Raw genomic sequence first — 26,163 nt, 5'->3', positions numbered from 1 at the left:
AATGGCTTGTCTCCCTATTTTTTTTTTATAAATAATTTATAATTTCAATTAAGAATCAGATCAGACTCACAAGCATTCAGGTTGAAGTTGAGGCTAAAGAGGTATTTAAAGACATCATTTCACATTTGAAATATATTTGGTGGGTCATTAAACAGCTTTTATTATTGCTTTAAAATTTTCAAAACAAGTAGGTCATTTTCAGTGCTCAACTGACCTACATGAATAAGTTAATAATTTGCATTAAAAATATTATACAGTAATATAATATTATAACAGTATTATAAAATACTGGTGTAAAACACCACCTGAATTGAATTACATATCAGAATAAATTAACATTGCTCAAAAAAATTAACAAATAGCAACAACACATCCAGGTGTACATAAAATGAACACATCCACATACAATGAAGGCAGAACCTGGAAACATGAACGCATCAGAGAAATATTTTTGAAATCAGCTGATGTACACAGCACAGTGTACACAGTATGGCATAGTTCATAACCTTGTTTAAAGGGGTGGGACCTTTGGCGTAGGTTTGTTGGAGTCAGAACCGGGCTCCCTCAGGCAGAAACAGAGCCTGCAGGCCTCTCCTCACACTCTGCATCTCCTCCTCTTGCTACAAAGGTACACAAGCACAAGAACATATATAATAAACACACTTTCTTTTAAAGCCTCATACAGCATCACCAGGGTCATGCGCTCTCCCTCTCAAGACTGCACTTTGTGTGAGGGCTTTCAAAGGAGGCCCCGTTTTTGCTGACACAGTGAAAAACATTATAAATGAAAGGGAAAAAATGTCGGCCTAATTGTTTTGTTGTAAGCTTTGCTGAAGGGTCACTGGTGTCGTGTCAGCTCACCATCTCATTGAGGAGCCTGTCCTGGACCGACTTCATGTCTTTTCTCATCAGGCACATCTGAAGACAGCAGGCGGCACCGCAGGGTTTTATGGGTTGGAACAGAGAATATGCCACAGTCAGGACAACCGGGGGGCGAATTGACACACGAGACAATGAGATAAGCAAATTGTTTTAAAGGCCACTCAGCACAAAATGATTGGACAGACGGCTTGACGAGCAGCGGTGAAGTGCTCTATTTAAAAACCAGACAAGTCCGGCTGAGTTCCACTTTCAGATTAGAAATTGACTGCTAAACTGACCGGAGAGCCAAATGAAGAATGCACATCATATGCAAAAACGCAGCATGCTCTATACTTAACCATTCTCCATCCAAAACTATCAGAACTGTTAATTTACACAGCTGACTTAGAAGTCAAACACCTAAGCAACACACTGGAGGGCATATTGGATGTTAACTGTGAGGTTTAGGCCTCAGGGTCACACCTGGGATGTGAATATCCTCTCCTCATACTCCAAGCTGTGACACACATTGTTCTGGAAAGCACTCTTCAGGGTCTCAAATCTGGAGGGAAGGAGAAAGAACAACAGTCACACAACGAAAGGAGGAGAGGCGAAGAAGCTGAGACAGCAAACAAGCCAAAGGTAAAGGAAAAGGGAACATAAAAGGTTTGGGTTTGTGGGGAACATAAAAGATACGGATAAACATTCAACGCATTAGATGTTTTCTTCACCTGATTACAGTGATTACTCAGCCAAAATGTTTTATAGTCTCTCATATCTAATGTGATGAATGGCAAAAAAAGAAGTAGTAAGAGCAAAACATCAAACAGAGCTCTTTTCATGCTCTGTGAGGAGGAAATGTCACCTGTAACTAGGTTTTGACTTAAAAGGGTTTTTGAAAGCAGATGATATTTTTAGACTGAAATTGCCGCTAGCCCATATTTTGAGGTGACATTCAATATCTTTAAATGGGACCACTGGTCACTGGACACCACAACTCTCCATTGGAACCCTTATTAATTAAATTCTTTCAGGTGGGTTAGCAGCTCCTTAAGGCAGAGTGACCCACCTCACCTATTCAATGTACAAATCTACAAAAAAACATACTGAACAATTGAAATGAAAAACTAAGAACATTTCATTGCAGGTTTTACAGATTGTTTTTATGTTGCTGCAGCCAAGGAGCAACCTGAGTCATGTTGGTAGTGGACGGCATTACTGGCCAATACCTGATATTTAATAAAAGGTCAATATCGGCCGGATATATCGGCAAATGGATATATCATCTCACTCTGCCTGTAACATTAACGTGAATGCTATTTTCTGCTTTTTATAAACCAACAATAAAATATTTATCAAACCCTGATCTATTCATCAAATACAGATCCCCAAGTCAAACCCCTGATTTTTCCAAATACTGACTTCCTTTTATGCACTTACTGTCACAGCCAACTTTACAGGTTAAGGCTCCTCTAATAAAAGCCTCTAAGATAGCTATGACAAGATTTTAATTAAAAAAAAAATATGACACAACCTTTAGTGTGGGGTGAGTGTTTTTCAACCCATATAGTTGCCGCTCATCAAAAACCCATGGAGATCTTACAATGACATCACAAATGAGTCAGTGTGTTTACTGGTAGAGGATGGTCACGGGGGAACCACATCACCAGCCCAAACTATATCAGGAGCATGATTCACTGATGACCTCAGTGATAGAGGCCACACTCCTTTGTCTCTTGGACTACCATCCAGGAGTTTGTTTTCCTTTGCATTGCATAACCTGATCGTGAGCACACCGTCAGCTAATTCAATACTCGTTTTCCACAAAACTTTAACCCCAACGTTTTGAGAAAAGTGGCAACACTGTCTGATGTGGCAAAGGTGAGTTCTTACATTTTTTTATGTTAAGGTAAAAGGTTTTGCGGTGCTACAATCAGAATTCAAAATTGATTAAATTAGGATTCTTTGTTACTGATCTACACACAATATCCCATAATCTCAAAGTGGATTTTTTATTTACAGGTTATTTATAAAATTAAATGTTAACAGATTAATTGAAAATGACTCAAAGCCATATCTGCTGACATTTTGCACACACACACACACACACACACACACACACACACACACACACACACACACACACACACACACACACACACACACACACACACACATAGAGATCACTGTTGTAGCTGTAAATGGGATATTGGTAGCACTTTTTGTGACAATGGAGGCCTTATTTACGTTTAGATATGAGAGAATGCCAATTTCTACGCTGAATATACTTTATTTTACTCCACAGTTGGGATCTCAGTGTGGTTCCTAGCTTCTTATCTTATAAAATGAATAGGCAAAATAAAATGTTCAAAAAAGGCAAACAAAGTGAGTCTTATTTCAGGCAGTTTTGTGACTCAATAAATCTAATGACTAACTTTCTCCTGAAGATCACATTTTGATGGTTATTAGACTTTATTTAGGCATGTCCCCAGTCTCAATTATCCTTTAGTTGGAAGGAATGTGTGAAGGAACGCGCGGGAAATTCATGTTGCGAACAAAGAGCATACGTGATGCACAACTCAAATGACTTCTGAGCACAAATGACTGGTGCAAAGCCTGATTAACTATAAATGAGAACTTCTCTGAAATATGAGAGATTACGGAGAGGAACGACATCATAGGAACACAATGGCAGAAAGAGTTATATAACCAGAATCCCGGAAACAAATGGGAGAGTGTACAGGTATACAGCGTTCCCACACTCACTTGGACATCAAATTCAAGGACTTTCAATGTTTTGTTTAGTAAATTCAAGGACTCAAAATTGGCATGTTTTGGGATAAGACATGACATTGGGCAAAATCAGACATCACAGGTGTCATTTTTTTTACTCATGACCCTGTCAGGTAAAGAAATCATGGTGAAATCATTCATTTTAAAGCTGAACACTGCTGCTATAACAACCCAAACAACCATCGTACGGTTTTCCTCAGGGTGTTAAGTGTTGATTCCAGAATGGAGAGAGCTATATATTGATGAATTTGGGTGCTATATTTCCATAAAAAATCAAGTGCTTTCAAGGCCATCCATTCATGTTCAAAAGGGTTAGGGTTAGGGTTAGTTAACCTTTAAAGCCTTATTTTATTTTTCTTAAACCCACCAACTTTCACCAGTTTTCAAAGATTGTGGCAATCCTGGGTATATTAGCCAGTAGGGATGGGACGATATGTTTATCTCACGATAAGATTCAATACACGATATGGGGGTTCACAAACCACAATACAATGTAATATATAAAAGTTATGTGCAGAATTGCATTTCTGAGCACATTTCTGTTCCGCAAATCTTTCTAGCAATGGCACTGGCTTGCTAGAATGTAAACAACAATTTAAAAATGTCATTACAAAGTGCAAATAATATAATTTCAATAGAGAGCTTGTGAAATTGTGATGAGCAAGCCATCTCATTTGTGATTACTACAGCAGAATAAAATGTAGATAACGATATGTAATACCATATCGCCACAATACCGTATTATCACTTTGCATTACGATATATTGAATTTCGATATATCTTCCCATCCCTAGTAGCCAGGGTGGCCCCTTCGTAGTCAGGGTGGCACCACCATGGCTGGAGATTGGTAGGAGAAACCCTGCGAAAGAATACTGAACCAGTTGAACTCAGCTCAGTCATATGAAGAGGCATGCACTAACCACATCCTTCTACAAAAACAGCTTATGCTCTAGGGTGCATATCCAACTTATGATCATAAGCCCAAGGGAAACTTGTATTTTCCAGTCATGCTGTTTTAATCCATGTTTCTGAAGATAAGGATATGTGTTATTCAACCTTTTAGAGAGTATTTGGGTTTGGCCTGTGGGGACTGCAATGATTAGAGTGTGGCACGGCAAAAGCATCAAAATAACAACATGGTCCTTTCAGTACAGCCCTACACATAAACATGTGTGCGTGTGTGCGCACACCCACACACACACCCACACACACACACACACACACACACACACACACACACACACACACACACACACACACACACACACACACACCTCCTGGTCTCCTTCTCCTGGTAAGAACGAAAGGCCATGGACTGCTTTTTCCAGTATATCTGTGAGAAAACAGAGACAAAACACTGATCAGACACTGGTCAAATCATTATCACAATATAGGACAACATTCTCAACTAATGCTTAGAATATTGCTTGGTAAGATATTGTGTTTTATACACAACATTCACTCCCAAAATGTGATTGGATTTTATACAAATGGTAGTTTCAGCCAAGCAATTGGTTGGCAAAAGACACATTCCAACAGGGAGAGAGAGAGAGAGAGAGAGAGAGAGGGGGATACCTACAGTCAGGTCTTTCTCCATGTTCTTCAGTGTGTTATTGTCCTGCTCCAAGTTGTGGATCTCCTCCACGAGGGCTCCCCGCACCTGCTCCATCCTCTGAGTCCTGCACAGACAGACAGATAAAGGAGAGAAAATAGAGGAATGAAGTAGAAAACAAAAATGACAGATGAGATGGGGGGGGATTGAGATTACAGGAAAACAGAACATTGTCAGATTTGGAGCCCATAAAATAGATGTGTACTTGGATAATAGAGTAAACCTGCAACTACGGTGGGAATTTAACACCAGCCACCATTCAGAGGTCCAGTTCATGTCGTTTTTGGATGGTGGATAAACTGAAAGTTGCAGGTTAATTTTGGAATCTGTTAGCCATTGAGACCAGTGGATGGAAAAGATAGCTTCCTGCTCTTCTTACAACACTGGCATACTAACGGACCTGTACTTGTTGACTTGCATGCTGAGGGAGGACACATGTTGCTGGGCAGCCTTCAGAGCCTGCTTGTTGTAAACCTCCATCAGCCTATAACGGTTCTGAATACAAACACATACAAAAGAAGTTCAGTAAGGACATCCTTTCATAGAATTTTCCTGGCTCAGGAGTATAAAAAAGACCTGAAATGAGTGGCACATTTAGTCTCCGAGAGGTTCAGGTGAGAATAGTCTGAAGAAAAAAAAAAAATCTGAATGCTTTCTCAAACACACATAGGCCACATGCCAAATATAGAATAAATGTGGCGGTAATGCATTTTTTGTTGCAGTGTTTCCTGCCCTGCTGGCTGTCTGTGTTTGAATGAGTGTCAGTGTGTGTGTGGGCATCCAACCTGGAACTTCCTCTGTAGCTCAGAGCTGAATTGCCGACACATGGAGCCCATGTCACTGGGGTTGACCGTGATGTCTGGCAGCTCCGTATCCTCGTCCAAGTCCACGTCTCCGTCCTCCACTTCTGCCTCCCAGTGGCTGGAGCTCACCATGTGGGAGGAGGACACCACCCGGCTCACCTCGCCTTCAGGAGACACCTCAATAACTGATGGCGACGTAGACAGTCAAGAGACAAATTTTGATTACACGTCATGAAAAAGGTTCTCCAAGGCACTCTTCAAGCAAAAACATAAAAATGCCTAGCTCAACAGAAGAGAACAGAAAACCAGCTCCAATGCATTTTGGCCATGCTGTGGCCTTCATCAGAGAGTAGCACATCAAACTGCATGAAGAACAAGATGGAAAATATCCCATCTGGACAGTATCAAAGAAAACAGAGAATATGTAATGATGACAATGATTTTTATGTACAGCCAAATGAGTTGGAGGCTCAATTCTTGAGCAAAGGAAACAAAAGTGAAGTTTTACAAAATGCAAAGCTGAAGGCCCAACACCTTGAACGGTAAGATCTTTTAGAAACACCACAAGAGACTACATATAATCTATATTTTGTTACCAAATACAGTGCAGAAGCTCATAAGATCAAACATATTATTATCCAGAGTTGCCCTTCATTACAGGATAAAACCCACAAACTTCCATAACTTTTTGGCCACCGTATGATATATGTTGAGATTGTTGCGATATGTTGAAATTTAAAGAAAATACAGCCACTTGAACTTCTGTTGTGTTGTGATGATAACAACTCTAACACCCATAATGCCTTGTGGGGCAATCAGGGAACTCAGTGCATTCTTTGCTGTGGTAACCTGTTCATTGCTGCTAGAAGTTATATTTTTCGAAATCTTTTTTTCAAATATTGAGATATTTAAACAGTTTTGGATTCTACATTCAAATGATGTATTTCATATGTCATAAAGTTGAAATTAAAGAAAATTCAAAAGAAAATTATTTGGTTGCTCTCTTTTTCTGGACACATTTTGGCCCAAAAACCTATGACCTGGATACTGGGGATATGTCAGGTTGCCTGTATGGGAAATGAAAGAGAGGGCACCAAATAAAAATCACCTTGTCACTTGACACTGAAGGTGATGTAAAGTAAAAACTGGGGTAATGGGTACCTGTGCCACGAGTTGTCTTCTTGATGCTCTGATAGCCTTTCTTGGTAGTTTTGAAAGCACTATCCTTTGGCCTGGTTTCCTTCTTTTCCTCATCTTCTTCTTCCAAGCTGCTTTGCTCTCCCCAGGTCTGGGCCTGACCATGACCTTTGATTGCTGAAATGAGGAAGTATACATATTATTCCACATGAGTTATCTCTAATAATAGGGACGAAACAGTTAAAATAGTAAGGTTCTTTAACCCAATACTTTTAGCTACTAGGCTGGCGTGATTCAAACCACTCCACGTACAATTTTCTCAATAGATGCTGTTCCACTCTAATAGATATTCTTGACTGATTTTGTGGTTTATTAAATTCATCTACAATGTCTTACAGGACTTGAACAGTTTCCTGGGCCTCATTCGAGCAGAATGTTGCCCTCTGCTTTTGTCCTTCTTCGTTTCTTCTTTTTCATCTTCCTCTGAATTACTGGACACGGGGTGGGAGATGTGGCGCTTGCGACTGGGTCCTGTAACAAGAACCGTTAATTTTGAAGTAAGTTGTAATATATTATCTGTTATACTACACATCTACCTTGGTAGCAGCTTGTGAAAATGGCTTTAAGCATCAAGTTGAATAGAAAAATGTCTTTTACCTGAGATATGATGCTGTAGAGGCTTTAGCTCTCTGTCTGAAGATGGTGTGTTCTGTCAGAATAGACAGTGACGCATCAGTCATTTGTCTGATGGCTAGAGCTTTTTCAGAATTACTCAACTCAGCAAACCAAAATTAAATAAAAGGGTGGTATGAAAAAAAGGACAACTCAAAATTAATTTGTAAGGGACGTGAAGTTCAATTGCATTCAAATGCAAAGCAGATATGATGCGTTTTGTACTACAAGCACTGTTCAGGATCACTGTTTCCCATATATTTGTAGCTACCTTAAAATTTTGTTCTTCAAGGTAAAAGTAAAGGTGCAGCAAAGTCCTCCATACCTCCATTTTATGAACCAGAACCAGGGCAGCAGTGGCGCTGCCTTTCACTCTAGCGATGGGCACCGATGACTTAGTGGAGGACTGGCTCAGCGACACCCGGGATACTGGAGACACTTTAATGGAGTCATAACAGAGGCCATGGTTGAGGGTGTCCCCAGGCGTCTGCAACTGGGTAGGGGAGGGCATGGAGGACTTGTCCAGCTCCAGGGCCGTGGAGGTCAACAGGTGCTGAGAGGACAGGGATAAAGGCGACTGGGGTGCTGAGGAGAGGGGCTGCTGGATTGGACTCATCTGGAGACAGAGACAAGGAAGAAGAAATGGAGGGGGACAGAAAGATTGGTGAGAGAATGATGGACAGGGAGAAATGTGGCAACCCATTTAGCGATTATCTAATCACCATGCCTGTCACCGATTAGTGACGGTTAAATGATAAAGACATTTTCCACAATGCATTAAGAGGGACAGATGGAGAGTTGCGACGCTATTTTCTGCTCTGCCTGGTGTTAAATAGGTCACTTCAATCAAGCTACTTAATCTTTCCTAACATAATGTGTAATTCCAACATCATATGCATAATTATATAATGCGTTTATCCAGGGAAAGTCAAATGAGCACACTTGTTCTTTTTCATCAATGTTCACTTCACATGCATACAGTTACATACATTCACACCTGGGAGCTGCCCAGTACAAGTCTTCTACTATTACCCCTAACTACTGTTGGCAGCTGGGGGTTAAGTGCCTTGCTCAAGGCATCTGTTGTTGTTAAGGGAGGGGAGAGCATTACTTCTGAACTTTCCCCACACACATTTTCCCAGCTGGTCTGGAGATTTTAACCAGCGATCCTCTGGTCCCAAGCTTGCTTCTCTAACTTCTAGGCTACTTCTAGGCTATATAATGGGAAGGTAAATCAAAGGGGACATGTTATTTAATTTTTCCCTGAATCTTCAATATATCTCTGACCTTTCAAGCTAAAAGTGATCCCTGACCCCAAATACATACTCTAACCAAGGCCACAAGACATAAATAAGGTTACAGTAAGGTGCTATTTTACCTCAGGTGCACTTGGTCTCTTGGCAGCACAGGGTGCAGGGGTTTGACCTATGGGGGTGAGCGAAGGGAGAGAGGGGAGCGAGTGGAGGGAAAGGTTCTTGGATGCGCTGCCCTTCATCTCTGCACTGTAGAAGGAGGAGGGCTTGAAGTTTCCTTTACCGCTGACTGCAGAGCGAGGAGGTTTGGGTAGCTGCAGGATGGGCGAGGGGGTGTCCTGGCAGGGGGGGATGGGGGAGACAGGGAGAGGGGATCCCCGCGGGGTGAGGAGAGGGGAGCGGGTCAGAGCCAAGGTTGGGGCCGACCTCTCAGCAGCTGTAAGGGGCCAAAATAAGCACAGATGTTCAGACAGCTGGCCTCAGGAGGTGGAGATAGAGGTCGATATATACATGCTTTTCTTCATATCAGTTTACAGTAAAGAGGCTGGAGAGCAATCAGGTCGTTTATATAACAATTTTCAATTTTTGTTTTAGTTTACTGTGAGAAGGTGATTAGAGAAATCTTTCAGAAATAGGGTAAAAATGCATGTAGCACATAAGTAGATTACAGGCATGCGTCAAGCTTTTAGGGTTAAAGCAAAAAAACAATCTCATGACTGAAACCTCCACTTTGATATAAAATAGGCGTGACCATTAGGATTTTTGGCAAGAAGATTCTTTTGTACATGTACTCCAGTGCGGGTTTGACCAATTCAAGTTATTCGGGCATTTAAACAGATAATTTATTATTCTCTTACAGCAGGGCTTAACTTTACCTACCACATGGTGCAGCCTGCAACAATCAGTTACTGGCCAAGAGAAAGAAATGACAATGTGCTTGTTCAGTAGACTGTAAAGAACCACACTGCAACTCAGTTAATAAGATCAATAACCTGCAGTTATCAGTGTTTTGCAGAGACTTAATCTCTTGCATACTGTTGTAATACTGGTGACATTCCACCATTTCACGGCGGAAAATCCAAGCATTCAACTCAGAGGGTGAGACAGGGACAACGAAAAAAAGTTGTTTTATTGCCATACCCACAATTGGGGTTTGACCATGACAACTATCATCTTGCACAACAGCTTACATAAAGTATAGCCGACATAACATATAGCCTACATAAAATATAGGCCCAAAGAAAATGTTAGAGAATTAATTCATCTGGGAATATATGTTGTACAAGTCTAGATATGTAGACAGTCATTAGGCTTGTTCGAGATGAATGTGGGCAGGTAGACCCTCCGCCTGCCTGAATAGTCTGCAAAGTAAATGGAATAAGCTTCGTATTTTAGATGGAGGTGTCTTCATTCTTCTGTACCTCATACAACCTCATATAGTTTACTGCAATCCAAGCGTTGGAAATTCATTTTAGTGGTGGGAAACTTAAATCCCCGCTTTTCCTATACAACAAAGTGTCACAAGGGCTATTCAGTTATATCTATGGCCACTGTGATAGAAAACCAAACCATGTAACCAACCATGAATTGCCTAGCAGACAGTAAATTGGCCATAGCTGACATCAACGGGGTCAAATGACTATTATCTAACTCTGACGTTGGTATGTGTGTTTTTCCACAAACAGTCTTACATCTCATCCTCTCGATGGAAGGAGGGGAGGGAGAGAAAGAGGTCAAGCAGGCCGCCCAGGGATCCTTTGGTACACTCATCTGTTCTTTGGCTGGGGTGAACTTTTTCTTATTTGACTTAGTAGTTTCTTGACGAGTCTTCTCAGTGTTGTGCTGCTTGACAACATAACGATAGAAATACAAAAATACATTTACTCCATAATAATGCTTACAGATGAAATGTAGTATGGCATTCATTACTTGGTAAGGTCAACATTAATCACCACATCATTACACTCTCAGGGATGCATATGTTCTTCCATCTGTATAACTGATAATGTGAACAGCTACCAAGGCACACTTACACAGCTGCTCTGTGAGTCTTATGTTGAGAGTCAATGGTACATATTTGCTCTTTTGCTGTAAATCTGTAAACTGCCAAGATCTGCTAAACTGCAAATCTGTCAGTTGTCAACATAATGAGAATTCTTGCAAACCCATATGAGTTCTGTATAGCTTAAAGACCCTATAACAGACATCTGTTATATAATATGTTTTTTTTGTTGTAATTACTTGTATTATAGGCAATATTTGTTATTTGTTTCTATTCTTATCTATATGTTCTTCTTATGTATTCTCCTCTCTATCCTTTTCTCTGCAGACCCAATACCCCACTTTTCCCACAGGAACCATTAGAGTTTATACATCATCATCAGTCTATGATCTATCTATCTTCAGGAGTGCTTCGTTCATACAGCCTCATCCTTTCCAAAAGGTAAAATGGGATGACATAAGAATAGGGCTGGGCTCCCACCTTGGGAGCAGGTGGCTGCTCCAATTCTGATTGGTTGTCGCTGTCCAGCTCCCTATAGGTCTCAGTGAATTGCTTGGAGGAACCGTTTTTTTTCTTCTTCATCTCAGCAGCCTCCTGACAAGTGTTCTCATTCTTCCTCTGCTGGCCCACAAAATATTTCTATAAGGGGACAAACAAAAAAGTCATTATGGGACATTATGTGCTGCAACAGTTGCCTATCAACACATTTATAATGTGTAAAGGCCTCCCAAAAAAAGCATGCGCAAAAATGACCCTTACCGTGCATTCACACTGCAAGCCACACAATCAGCAACTCAACAGAAGTTTATTAATTTCCTATGGAGCTCAGTGACCAGGGAAACTTGGCACATACATGGACAGTCAACACGCTTTTCAGTCAAGAAAAGTTGGCCATGGCTAAATTTTTCACGGCCACCAACAGCCAAACAGATTTCTGCCACTCGTTTCCCTACTAATGTGATTTTGTTTCATGAACAATTGCTCTGTCTGGCAACTGCAAATTGGACGAGAAGTTGATTACAGCCATTCAAAGCTTCCCAGTTTTCTACAACTTCTATTTGAAAGATTACACAATGCTTGGAGAGCGGTTGCATCCATCGTTGGCGTTGATGGTAAGTTCTGAAGTAATTCTATTAACTTTTTTCTGTTTATTTTTGATGAATGCAACCTAATTAGCACTGGCTAGCTTGCTATGTTAACTTATTAAAATGATGTAACATTATGAAAGGCAATAACAACTAAAGGCAAAAGCAACAAAAAATACATGATTTGCCTGTTCCAAACTTTGTAGCTGGACGACATCATTACATAGATGCACAGAGCCTCTTGCACTGCCCACAGTCAGTCAGAACAGAGCAACCCATCAACCAAGTGGCTTGCAGTGAAAACACACGGTGACATATTTTTTGATGTAGTCACAAATGCAGATGCGGTGCGGCATGTAAAATAATAATCACTTCATCAGGATAGTATTAGATATCAGCTCAATCTAACAATCTAATGCTTCTCAAAAGCTTAAAGTACATGGCATGAGAAAAGTGGAGGACTTCCACCTTGGGAGCAGGCTGCTGCTCTGTCTCTGATTGGCTGCTATGATGGTCGCTTTCTAGCTTCCTAAAGCTTTTGGTGGGTTGCTTGTTGGGGGCAGTCTTTTTCTTCTTCATGTGAGCAGCCTCATGGCAAGTTTTCTCAGTCTTCTGCAGCTGATCAATACAGGAGTACTTCTATTTGAGGAAAAAGAAAATTAGTCTGTTGTAGCATTGGCATTATCTGTCATTACAATACTACTAACTAATCAGGCACTTCAAGAGACACCATTCGGAGGAGTACAACAAGTTCTCACAGACAGTAGCTCAGAGGAAATCTGCACCCAAGCTGCAAACATTAGAGCATGCGCTGAAAAACAAGATAAATTACCCCACGGCAGCAAGAAAGCTAAAATAAATAAAAAATAAATAACAGAGAAGATTATTGTTTATTGCACTGGATGACCAGCTCTCTTGATGGTGGAAAATGAATGGTTTTACTGTTTAATGGAGCATTTGGAGCCACGCTGTAGTTTGCCCTCTTGACACTACCTTTCAGAGACTGGCCTCCCGCAACAGCAGCAAAGTACTTATACAGCAAAGTATGTGAACACCGCTTGGATTGCATGAAAGATGTGGCCACAATTAGTTTCACTACAGACATTTGGAGTTCAGACATCTGCTCCAGGTCACTGCTAAATCTGACCACGCACTGGATTAATTTGAGCTTTACTTTACAAAGTGTGGTGTAAAAATAACAATTTTTCAATTAAATATCCGATTGGTACTCGGTACTTCATAACTCGGATCGGTATTGGAGACAAAAAAATTTGATCAGGACATTCCTAATCTCAACTACTCTGTCTCCCTTGCAAATTACCAACTGTCTAAACAAAAAAACAAAAATACTCAATGTTAACATGCATGTGCATATCAAGGAGTAAGTTATTACTTCAGTTTTGTTTCAAAAGACGGTAAGGAATTCATGTACTTTTGAAAGATATATGTAGGTGACATAAGGGGGAGGGAAAGCTCTTGCCTTGGAAGCAGGAGGCTGCTCTGATTCTGATTGGCTGTCATCAGTGTCGGGCTCCCTGTAGCTCTTGGTAGTGATGGCTGCAGCTCTCTGGGGCCTCCTGCCTGCTGCTGCTGGTCTGTTGGGGGCTGCTGCTGGCTTCACTGTCTTCTCTGGCTGCTCCACTGCCTCCTTCATAAAGGGCCTCTTCTGGTAAAACAACAATGACATCTTGTGGCTGACTAGGATAGTGCATCTCAGGCTTGTGGCACATTATGTACAGATGACAATACACAACATTACAGAACAACTACACTGCCTTACCTTATTGGGTTTGGTCTTCTCCTTTACTGGTTTTGGAGGGAGAGTGGGTAAATCTGGGGATTCATCTGCAATGAATTAGAGCAAATTCTCTTTATGGAAACTCTCATTTCTCTAAATAATGATTATATCAATATTCTGTCTACAGTAAAGCCTACATGTAGTATCAGGAGCAAGAGGCTCTGGCTTGGCAGGCGCCTGCCTGGAGTATTTGGTAACTTTGGGTTTGGGCTTCCTGCTGGACTCCCTCAACCAGCTGACCTCTGTCATAGCATAGTCTGTCTCTGTGTCACTGAACAGGTGCTTCTTCACATATCGCTTCCCCTGCTGCACACAAGGGAGAGAATGAGGGAAAGGGAGGTACGTATAGGAAGCCTTGTGAGGACCTCCACTCTATACATTAATTTTCTATAAACTAACCCTAAACTTCACCAGTTCAACATTCAAACTTCAAGGTAGCGACCACAATGACAAACCAAAGTGGAAATGCTAACGCACATTTATGTATGTAGAGTGTAACCGGTACTCCTCACAAGCATTGGGAGCATTGCAATGTGCAACTTGTATTTGAACTCTGTCTAACTGCCATGTGCAACATAGTATGCTTTGGTTAGGTTTTTTATGGCAACATAGCAACAGTTGCTAAGTAGTCTACTGGCTACCACCTTTGAAAAAAAAAAAAAAAAAACTCACATTGGAAGATTTTGTACATGAGAATCACAGGAGCATATGCACACATGCACATCACGCACACATACAGGCATGGACATGTGCGCACACACACACACACAAACAAACAAGACAAACGTAGTCTCCGCCACCTTCTAATTATGAGACTACTATAGTAAAAGTATACTTTTGCCACAGGTTGTCCTTTCTTGGTCGTGCTGGGGTGTGTCCACGAGTCATGGATGCCACTGTTAAACAATGTAGCCAGTATTAAATTAAACAGTTTTTAATACCACAACATGGAGCTGTTTCAACATTGTAAGCCCATGGGCCAGTCTCAACCATTAGACCTACCTGCTCGATATCACAGAGGATTCAGTCTTTTTGCCTTTTCCCTAAAGAGCAATGAAAACAGACCTCATACACCACTGCAACGGCATGCCAATTAATTAAGCATTATAGATATAGGCTTATAAAAAACTGACATTAGTATTATTTACCCCAATACTCAACGGTGTATCAACGTTGAATGCAAAAATGTCTTCTCTGTACAGCAAAAAGAACAGAAAATGCATGAGATAAACCCTAAAATGCACTGAGAGCAACTGAAATGTCCAAATATCTCAAATCGTTTTGCAGAATTATATTACCTCTGCTCCAAAGACATTTTTCTGGGTTTGTTGTGGGATTTCATTAGGCTTGCAGCTCCAGATACTTCTTTCTACAACAGATAAAAACACATCCTTAGTAAATCAAGCAGAGGAATAGGAACTTCAAGTTACTGTATTACACAGCATGAGTCAACTTATGATCACTTACTTTAGCAGTTGGCAACCAGCTCTTATCAAACATTGACCTATTACAAACAAGCAAGGGAAGGAATTATATTGTAGGTGTATATAGCAAGGTCATAATTCTGACCAAGAATACACACTCCAACAGTCGACTATTGCCATTGTCTGTCTAGACATAAATTCTGTTCACTTACTACAGCATATTACTACAGTGTAACATTATGTGACCCTTGGATCGTCAAAGTACTTACTTGTTAACAGGTGGAGGGATCCAGAATGAAGGGATGCTGTCTGCTGTGGCTTTAGCTGTGGAGTAGGTGTTACTCTCATAATGGCTAGAGATGAGCTGCACCATGCTGCCTGCAACCTCTGCATCTCTCTGGGTGGAGACAGTAGAGACATAAGAAACACCATATAGATGCTCATACAACATTAAGAAGCTGCACGTGGATATTAAGCTGCTCACTTTTCTCTGAAACACTTATACAACTCATACCTTCTCTTTGCTGGAGAGGGCCCCAGTAGCTTTAATCTTGAGGTTGGCTGTTATTCCCTCCTGCAGGACTTGAGTTGGGGCAACTTTGACTGGAGCTTTGACTGGAGCCGGATCTGCCTCCAGAGACTTCTGATCTTTGCTCTTCCCTTTGGCCAGGCCCTTTCTCCCTACCTGCTGCTGTTGGGGCTCTTTGGGAGCACACCATGAGGAGCCTCTGCCTTCCTCTCTGACCTCTGACCTTTTCCCCTGGGATTCAGTTGGCTCCTGAGGCCCAGGAGATTGGTTCATCTCGTTGAGGACCTCCTGCAGGCGCTGGGTCAGCTCTGTGTGGAGCTGCTTGCGACTGATTGGGCCTGAGCCTGGAACTGAAACTCTCTGGGCAGAGGAGAATGCACGCTCCTGTTGTTGCTCCAAACTTGGACGGGGCCCTACAGATAAAATAAAATAAAAACAGAGAAAAGGTTTATTGACGTATATAATATACCTCAATACAAAAAAGTACCTAGCTGTCAGGACAAATAGCATTTTTTTGTGAACGGACCAACATCTTTAATGTTGTTGTATGAATGTGTTATCAGTGGCTTGTATGCAAGTCAAATACTGGAATGAGTTATTTCCTTACCAGGTCTGGGCAGAGTATTGATTCTCTGTGTGGGCATCATTAGCATCTCAGACACTGACAGTTTGTTCCAGTGAGAATATCTAGTGTAGAAATACAAGCACATGTGGACACACACACACACACACACACACACACACACACATACGCACAGGCACACGCACACACCACCATTCAGAACACTGTTACTGTGATGGCAGTATATTTGTGAGCAGTGTGGAGGCATTTCACAGTGCTTACATGCTTCTCTCAGTCTTCATGGTGGGTTGGGAGTCAGGCACAAAACTATGCTCTGTAAGTAAAAAGATGGTCAGTGATTGGTTCAGGAGGCATAGCTGGTTCAATAACACCATGGCTATGTTTCTGTGCTGGGTTACAGTCAAAGTCAGTCTAGTGAAACAGTACCCAGAGGCTCCTGTTCTTTCCCCTGTCCAGCGAGAACCATCTCCACTGCTTTTTCCACTGGGATGTTCTGTAGGACGAGCGCAGAACCAACAAATGCTGATGCATGACATATTCCGGGATAAATACAACTTAACTGCCACTAAAATAGTCAGGCTATCCACACGAGAGGTTTATCGGGATGATTTACACCAGATTCTCTGACAACTGGAAGGGTAATCCTGATCGAAGGCTTGGTTGGGACCCATGGTCAGCAAAGATTATCTGGGAGAATGGGTTAGGGGTACAAATATGATAATTTGGTGATTATACCTTTCTGTATTTTTCAGCCATTTTTTTGGTGGCCTGTTTGGAAGCTCTGCTCTGCAGAGAAGAATCACTCTGAGACAGAGAAAGTGAAATGAAGATATTTAGAGGGACTGTCAAATGAATCCAAAAGTACAAACAATATCACATCTTGTCTACAGTTAATTATAATGTCACATTGTGTGCTTTTCTTTGAGTGCGAGAAGCCATTAAGAACTAAATAGGGTGTGTGTGTTTTTAACACTTACTCACGGTATGTAGTATGTGCATCCTCTATGTGTCCTGTGTCCTACCTGCTCTATCATGCCACCTGTCATTGTGCTGCTAGGGGTTGTGCCATGACCGGAGGTCTTAGCAGTCGTCCCTAGCTCTCCCAGGTAAAATTCACCCTGCCTATCACATGAATGGACCATCTGCAGAGCTGGCTTCCCTTTGCCCCTGCTTGGAGTATCTGACAGGGAGAACAGAACAAAGTGATAGTTTAGGTTTAAACCGTAGCTCTTTGTTTAAAGCTTAGATTTAGTTTATTTGCACACACAGATGACAAAGAGAAAAGAAATACAAACTGTCCAGTTGAGACAAAAATAAAAACTCCAAGGATCTTAAAAAAACAACTTGGGTACTTCTTACTTAAATAAGAAAATGATATTGATGAATGTGAAATAGACATACCTTAAACACAGTGAATTTGGCAAATGAAGAGACATCAACACACGCACACAAACACACAAACTGAACCAGTTCCCAACAGACACAGAAGGGTCTGTCTGTGATTCAGCCCACCGCTCCTCATGTGCTCTATCAACTCTCCCCTTCTTCTTAAAATAGGATCTTTACAACTGTGTTTAGGACATTTTAATACTTTTAAAGGTCTTAAATTTAGATAATTTACCTAAAGCTTTTTCAGACATTTTAAGGACCTGCAGATACCCTGAGCATAAGACGATGATGAGGAGACCTGATTTTACAGCACTCTCTGTAAGGCAGTTTCTAGTGTCACCTACTTGATGGCATAACAACAGAGAAGGGACTGGCACCACGCACGCTTCCTCCTGCACTGCTGGTGATGAAGGTGGTGGACTCTGAGATCCTTCTCTTGGCTGGAGTCACCATCTGGACGGAGAATCACAGTGTTTAAGTGTATTTGTAGGTATGTGGCCTCCTGAACTAGACCATCTTAATGTGACTTTATTGATCTCCATAGGGAAATTCTCTCATTGCTTGCCCCCCTCCACAGAGAGGCACAGCACAGGCTACAGAAGAGAACAGAGCCAATGCGGCCAATACAGATTCAGTTTCTTGCACAAGGACCTTTTAGCAGGGCAGATACTGGTCGACACATGGCTTGAACCGAAAATAATTAGTCTCCCCACTACGCCCCCTACTTCCTTTGACAGTTGATCACAGCGACAGAGACACCAGGGGCCAGTTGCATAAAGATAGACCTAGTCTTAGACTTAAATGTGACCTTAAGTCAAACTTGCTATAGACACTTATATTTACCTGTTCCTACTACTTCTTGATTGTTGTAGATCTCTAATGGCTTGTTTCTGTCACTGAACACTCGCTCCCTTCTTAAGGCTCTTTCCAAAAACAAATATTTGCCATCTTTTATGAAACAGCTTCAGTATTTAAACTTCCCACTCTGACAGTTAGGCCGACTCGTTGCCATAACAACAAAGTTCTTAATTCAAGATTAGCCAGGGGGGAAGGCGGCTAACTTTTCCTACCTCAAAATAAATCAGTTGTAATATTTAAGTAACAGATAGTCTTAATTAGACTAGTCCACCCTGAGAATCTAAGACCAGTCTAAGACTTAGACTGGTCTTAAACTAGCTTTATGCAACTGGCCCCAGAAGTGATTTCCATTACAACAGCTGGCAGACACATTTAACTGCATGTTTTGGTTTAATAATTCAACATAATGCAGGGCGACAACTCCCTCAGGTGAAGACTGGACTCTGTAACTGGACTCTTTATTCTCTGGAGTCTAGCTTTAGTAGTTCTAGCTTTAGTGGCTCAGTGCCTACAGGATTTTGTGTTTTTTTGTGATTATTGTGACCAAAAATGCTGTATTTTGTTGGCTTTTGTCAAAAAATGTGATGCAATTGGTGTTTTTTTGCAAGAAAATTGTGTGAATTTGTAAAAACTGTGAGTTGGGGAGTTACTGAACTGAAAAATTGATTATACATAACTACTTCCCATTAAGAGTCATATACTTTATCATCCCTTCCTGTGATAACGAGTGTACTGCATATCACAGAAACTGTTGGAAAAACATTGGTACTAATTCTTTTTATTTTCTGAACAGAAATAATATAAGTTACAACAAAGCAAAATACTGTGCTAGGTTCCAACCAAAAAACACCTTCAACTAGTAATATAATTTAATTTAAAAAGTGCCAATTTATGTTTCAGGTAGACTTTGTGTTCTTCTGACTAATAGTATGCAAAACCAAAGGCTCAGGATAAAACTGAAAGTATAATGATGCAGGTTAAATTAAAAAAAGTGCACTTCAAGGGATGAATAAAACTCATAAAACTCATGTTTGAAACTACAACTCATTGTCCTCTGAATCATGCTCTATCTCGTCCCTCTGAAACACTCCACTGAGGAGTCATTGGTTGTAGTATAAGAAGACCAAGGTAGACAGTTTGTTGATGTATGGTTTGATTGGGCCATTTCATGCAAAAAAAGCGTGATAATTGGCTAAAAATTTATGTAATTTGGGGAAATTGCAAGTTCTCGTAAATATTGTTGGGATTGATTAATTATGAATTAATTATTATAATCAATTAATTATTACTGTTAATATTAATTATTGCAACTGCAAAATCAAAAAGTCCAGGAGGGACTGGTTGTTTAAGTGTATGTGTTCACTGAACTGTCCAAGATCATTGTAATATTGTGAATTCTGTTTTAGGATGAAATATTCCACCCAAAGTCCTTGCAGAATAACCACAGTGGTGACTGAAATAACAACATTTCAGTATAATATGCTGAATACACACACAGGCAATATGGTAGAACTATTAAAATATTGTCAAATATTTGGTTTAATATGAAATATCAAATCTCTTCCACCTGTAAGGGTGCAGTTGGACGAGGTAAACAGTAGGGGGCGTCATTTCCCTCACTTTCATTGAGAGACACCTGGCTCTCTGGAACAACAGCCTGTATGGAGACAGTGGCATGCCGTAGCATTCTTGTTAACACACAATCTATTCATAATTGCAATACTGTGTTGCACTTCCAGGGCTTTTCCAAATTCTCAAAGCATTTCTGATACAGTACAATCACAGTAAATATAAACCTCATTCCTAACTGAAGCCAATTTGATATGTTTTGACATCTGTAATGACCACTCTTCTTTCTTGAGAAGCACTGTCTTGAAAGCCATTATATAAATGGTTGCTTGAGGCCATAGTTTACCTGGGAGCTGCTCTCATCCATTATGATCTTGACTGTGGTCTTCACTACTGACGTACTACTCTTGCCCACAAAGCTCTAATAGGGAGAGAAGCATGTTAAGATACGGTTTCACATGAGTTGAAGGAACAAAACTAAATTTAACATGAACACACTCTTGACTGCTTGGAGCAGAGGCAGGAATGCTGCTTTTTTCTGGTTATGCAAGCTGATACAAGTAACATCAAACTGAACAAAACTGTAAGATTGACAAATTAATTAAACTACATGTTGTGTCAAAACTTCCTTCTTTCTTTTCAAAGGACGCCAACTTCTTCTATATGCCATTACTGTATCTCTACAATTCAATGGTCGTTTTGTTTTTCACATTTAATAATAAAAACTGCATTGTGTCAGAAGAAAACAGAAGAAATATTCTTCAGCATTCAGCATTGTGGTCAATTAGCATGGAGTGAGTAAGCCATGGACTCTACTTTGTTCTTGCTGTGTCCGTAGACTCTGCGAGCAGCCTGCAGGATGTCCAGGGAGGAGCTGAAGTGGATGGTGAGGTTGGACCCCTCCACCACACCCACACCCACCAGCTCTGACAGCTTCAGCCTCAACACATGCCTCCTGCCCTCCTCTGGAGCGAAACAATGCTCTGTTAGACTGTTAGACACTCACACGTACATGAGCAAACACACACAGGCACACAAGGACAGTCACATAGGAATCAAAAGGACGCTGTCTTGTCAAGACTAAAATACCTGATTTTTTTCTTCTCTGTTATGCTGTTTTCCTTACTAACCTCAAGGCCTTAAAAGTTACATAAACTAGAAGGTTCATTCATACATCATTACAACTGTGGTTTAACAGTCAGGTCCTACTTTTCTATGCCTGTTGGAAAGCTACTGGAAGGTACTATATAATTGCATTGCCTGATTGTGGGCTAACTACAGCTAAAGGGCTGAGTAAATGTAAATAAAGTAAATACTGTTTCAGTGATCATTGTGCATTGATTACCTGTAACAGTATAGCTGTGGACTTCATTCTCATTGATGCATATTGTGTCCCATTGGACCTCCTATGTAAAGGGAAAAACACACAAAACTTTATCTATAGAACTTTAGAGTCTTCATCAGACATGACAGCCATTTATGTCTCTAACGCAAAGGGCCCCGAGGTTATTTCAACCTGTGCTGTTGATTATGTAAATGTAAATCACCAGCCCCTTGTCTGAATATTGATTTTCACAAGGTACCTGTGCCTCCTCATCAGCCAGAGAGAAGTAAAAGGAGATGCTCTGGCTGCCGAGGTTGAAGTCGATCCAGTATTCCTCCAGCTTTTCATCAGAGGGCATCAGCAGCTGACAACATAAACACACTCCTTTCAATACACCCACTGAAAAACTTTAGAGTGCATTATGGATTCCACATACATTTTGGCAAATCCACGTTTGTGACTTTTCATTGACTAATCTTGACCAGGTTAGGATAAGTGTAACCACATCACTCAGTGCAATCAAATCACTTCTATGACATCTCACTCTACATGCAAGCTAGCTTTTTCTCACCAGTGCCATGGACTCCTCTATACTTGGCTGCTATCAAACTTCATCACAAAGTGGTAAAACTAATTTTCTACAAATCAATTCGGTTCTATATTGAGCAGTATCTCATTTATAAAAGCGTATTAGTGTGAGAATTTCATTTTACCTATCAATCTTCACATCTTAGCTGCAATTCATAATTCTCTTCTCATAAGCAAATAAAACTTAATGACACTACCCGAATAGAGAACCTAGGTCTGGCTTCTTCATTTATTAGTTTGAATGGATTACTGTGGTAGTGATATATAGCAATATAGCTACTTCTTTTGATGATCGTAACACAACATTATCTGGCATTATATAATAAATTACAATTATACAATGTTTCTATGTATGTATGTTGAAAAAATAATAAGGCAGCTGTTTGACCACAAAGCCAAGCAAATAAAATGCTAATTAATTGTGTCATGTATGTATTTATGTCTATGTCATCACCTCAGATGTACTGTGGGACTGCACAAAATTTGTACTAGTTCCAATCTAGGCTTTATCATGTCAATTTCTTTCTACACAAGAAAAACACATTTTTCAAATTCCATGATTTTTCCAGTTTTTGTAACTATGGAATCCCTGCTGATACTGACCTCATGTCTGTCCAGAAAAACCTCCAAACAAGGGTAGGAATAGACTCTGAAGGCAGAGAGAACAGTGTTATTCAGTAACGTACATCTGTCATGAGCACCACGACAGCAAACAAAGTGTTCTTGAGTCAGTTATGGCATGGCTTCCCAAAAAGGACCCTCAAACAGATATGCATTAAATAACAAACCCCTAATTAATACAATTTTATCCTAGGGAGCCCCATATGAGAAGATAGTGAAGCAAAAGATAATGTTGTTACATATGATTTTGCACAGAACGATATAACTGTATATTCTGTAGGTTGATATCAGTGGGGAGAGAGGGAAAGCTATGATCAAAATAGTCATTATTAATACATTTTCTCATTGTGCTAGAGTCTACTGAGTGAAAAAATACTGAAATTGAACTATTCCTCATTTTGCTGGCAACCCTCTGGACCCCTAGAGTTCCCCAGACCCTATTTTGGGAAGCACTGAGGTATGCACTATAGTATGTATATACCTTCTCCTGTCTCCCTGCATCCCATTCACCAAGTTCAGAAACTTGCGGCAATCCTGAAATCACACACTTTCACATTAAATTCTGTGTTACTGAATTATTGTTGGAATATTTTTTACAATACCATTGTAGCGTAACAAAATGCAAATGCTGGTGTTCAAAGGCAAAGGTGATGCTCTTGGCTGAACTGCATTTTTTTTTTTTACCGTCTCAAACTCAGAATCGCGGATCTTGACAAAGGCGCTGGCCACATACTCCATGTTGAACCAGCGGTCTGCCAGCTCCTTCCTCTGGTCAGGAGAGGCCATTCTGCACAGCGCCTCCATCAGGGCTGTCTGCAAGTCATAATCTGACACAAACAGACTGTGTTTGCATGTGTTTTTGTTTAAGTATGGTTCAGATTACAGAGAGATGTGTTCAGAAAAACTTACCACCACCGTCCAATATCTGGCTGGCCAGCTTTAGCCTGTGAAAATATGACAAACAAGCAGGAATCAGGGGAATTCAAAGAATGTGTGGCTATTGTAAAAAATGACAGTGCAGTTCATCATAATCATAGAGAGGCAATATCTATCATTTTAAAAAGATCGTCTCTATGAAGTAATTCCCACCACGTACATGACATCTGAGGCCTCCTGAGATGATAGGATCTTCTTCTCTTTCTTAAGCTCGGCAGGGATTTTGTCCAGAATGATGTTGAATTTACGAATAGCCTATGAGGAGGTTATTAGCATTTTAATCTCAGAGTAAAACCTGACCCATCTTACTTAATGACACTGCAACAAAATATTCATTAAAACCGCTCCACACCTCTTTTTGGATCAGGATGTAGATTCTGGGGTCCGCAGCCAACTGGCCAATGGGATACAGAAGGGATTCAGTGATTTCGTATGTTCCTGTGAAAGACATATTGTGTCAACACTGTACACAGAAGCAAAGCTCTCTGTTCAATACTGACATTTATCATGGCTGTGATGAATGTCAAAATTTTAGATTGGTTGTAGGAAACTTGGCTTGTCTGATAAATGAAGCATTCCAACACACTGTTCCTATGATTATACAGTGTGTGAAGGACACATTGGAGACAGTGCCCTCCAACAAAATCCAAACGTGGCACATAGACTTAACTAAAATCAGCGGAATCAAAACCACCGATTTGGACACAAGTGTGGAGAGAAGTGAGCCCTCTCCCTATCTATCACAAAACTATCAGCAAGATTCCAGTGGTTTACATATTGGTAGATAAATAATCCAAGGAAGTTTAACTTGAGAATTTATGTTTTTATAACATTCAAAAATTTAAAATGGAATGGGTGCATGTTCATTTTAGCATCCAATTAGTTCTAACAAATAGTTCATCAACAAACAAGAGAGAAGCAAATCAATAATTGTAGATTTCAAAGGAGTGCAAACATACCCTCTTTGCATGCTTCATGAACAACCTATAAGAAAGGGGTAACAATACAATGTTACATCACAGACACTAACAAGGCTGGTGAAGCAAATTTCTACAGTGTTTCATCATAAACAAGTGTGCTTTACTGTTGTAGATTATCTCACCATTAATGAATCAAAGAAGTCCTCCGAAAGGTTCAGCAACGTCTCATCCCTCTGTGGGCCGCCCTGGATCCACAGGTGCCTGCATTTCTCAAACCAATGTACCATGTGCACACAACACATTTCTATCAACAACTTGCCAAGTACATACACTGTACGTATAAATCTACAGTGCTCATGCATTGTGTGCCTTAAAGTAATAGGTGTGTGGCTGTTGATTGTGTTTAAATACTTATCTTTTTGACAAGGCCCTGAGCTATGACTCCTGATAGCCCTTGACCTCCAGATAGCGACATGTTTTTCCCACACTTGTAGAGGATACTGAGACCCAAACTGGCAGATTTAGCATCCTTTTGATCTAAATTCTACATAAAAAGTAATGACACTGTTTCTTTCCATTTCCAATACAATACAATTACAATACAGAACAATGGCATACTAATGAGTGTGCTGGGGCAGATCTTACCCTGCTGACAAGTTTGTCCAATTTGGTGAGGAACTGTTTGGAACATTTTAAGGTGGTCCCTTCATGAATGTCCTCTTGCAAAAATACATCCAATGTTTGGAAATTGCTGCTCTTCAGCGCCTCATCAACAAGTTTCTCCAGCTTCACATGAAAATGGTCAATCAAAATCTGCTTCTCACCATTAAGACTAACATTAATTTAACAACAAATGTTGTAGTTATCTAAAATAATTTGGCTGAATTAGTGTGGCTGAATTAGCCTTGACGTTATCTGCTAGGTAAGAGTATGGCTGTGTCAGTTCATTACATGCGATTTTCAAGTTTGTATTCTCACCTGTTGGTCCTGACCGGGTGCCATTCCTCCAGCTGAGAACCTTTCTCCCTTCTTCCTTCCCTTCAAGCTAACATTAACTGTAAAAATAAAAGAGCAAATACCACCTTTACTAGCTAATCACTGACATAGGCAACTAGGCTGAGTTGGACTGATTTTGGTATTCTGAGCTAACCATTGTCACATTTATCCCTCAAAGATGCTACCTAACCATAACCTTTACCATTTTTAGTAACTACGTTAGCTTCCCTATTTCTAGCTAACGTTAGCTTGCTTCCAACGCTAGCTAATGTCTGTTATTTCCAACCATATTACTAATTAAAAGCTGGCATTGAATGAGTACAATCATTGAGGAAAAGATGACGTATTATAGGAATCGATTAACATACTCACTGTGGAATTAAATAACGTCGTAAGACAAGACATTAAGT

The 26,163-nt window shown here is 40.5% G+C and overlaps 1 protein-coding gene across 1 annotated transcript; it reads right to left on the bottom strand.

Moving 5' to 3' along the window:
• Positions 1-172: 172 nt before the first annotated feature.
• sycp2 (synaptonemal complex protein 2) lies at positions 173-25,810 on the bottom strand. Its single transcript, XM_071516321.1, has 47 exons — positions 25,736-25,810; positions 25,403-25,543; positions 25,173-25,301; positions 24,940-25,044; positions 24,797-24,821; positions 24,190-24,275; positions 23,998-24,092; positions 23,811-23,845; positions 23,586-23,728; positions 23,383-23,435; positions 22,884-22,929; positions 21,952-22,056; positions 21,714-21,774; positions 21,185-21,333; positions 20,715-20,789; positions 20,367-20,456; positions 18,286-18,394; positions 17,575-17,732; positions 17,288-17,356; positions 16,979-17,045; positions 16,814-16,865; positions 16,577-16,656; positions 15,955-16,382; positions 15,710-15,837; positions 15,484-15,520; positions 15,315-15,385; positions 15,165-15,210; positions 15,019-15,059; positions 14,852-14,912; positions 14,154-14,322; positions 13,978-14,063; positions 13,699-13,866; positions 12,687-12,857; positions 11,614-11,772; positions 10,823-10,973; positions 9,257-9,567; positions 8,204-8,494; positions 7,864-7,915; positions 7,603-7,737; positions 7,231-7,383; positions 6,052-6,254; positions 5,667-5,761; positions 5,234-5,333; positions 4,929-4,987; positions 1,345-1,423; positions 862-918; positions 173-620 (listed from the first exon to the last, which is right to left on the bottom strand). Exons 1-47 carry the CDS (start codon positions 25,757-25,759, stop codon positions 549-551), a joined length of 5,220 nt encoding a protein of 1,739 aa, XP_071372422.1. The 5' UTR covers positions 25,760-25,810; the 3' UTR covers positions 173-548.
• Positions 25,811-26,163: the final 353 nt, after the last annotated feature.

Source organism: Centroberyx affinis, unplaced genomic scaffold, assembly GCF_046629955.1.
Source record: "Centroberyx affinis isolate AG114_WGS23_722 - 3 ecotype Tasmania unplaced genomic scaffold, CSIRO-AGI_Caff_v1 ptg000398l_1, whole genome shotgun sequence".
NCBI lineage: Eukaryota > Metazoa > Chordata > Actinopteri > Beryciformes > Berycidae > Centroberyx > Centroberyx affinis.
The sequence above is the reverse complement of the archived record's forward strand: the minus strand, read 5'-3'. Positions and strand labels throughout refer to the sequence as shown.

Bases quoted from the DNA above. Each gene is read 5' to 3' on its own strand.
- sycp2 (XM_071516321.1), bottom strand. From the start codon at position 25,759: ATGGCACCCGGTCAGGACCAACAG. The intron at 11,773-12,686 runs GTGGAAGTCCTC...GTCCCCTTATAG, and splicing joins AGCAGCAGCCTGCTCCCAAG to AAATATTTTGTGGGCCAGCA. The intron at 7,384-7,602 runs GTAAGACATTGT...TCCTCATTTCAG, and splicing joins CAGGAAACTGTTCAAGTCCT to CAATCAAAGGTCATGGTCAG.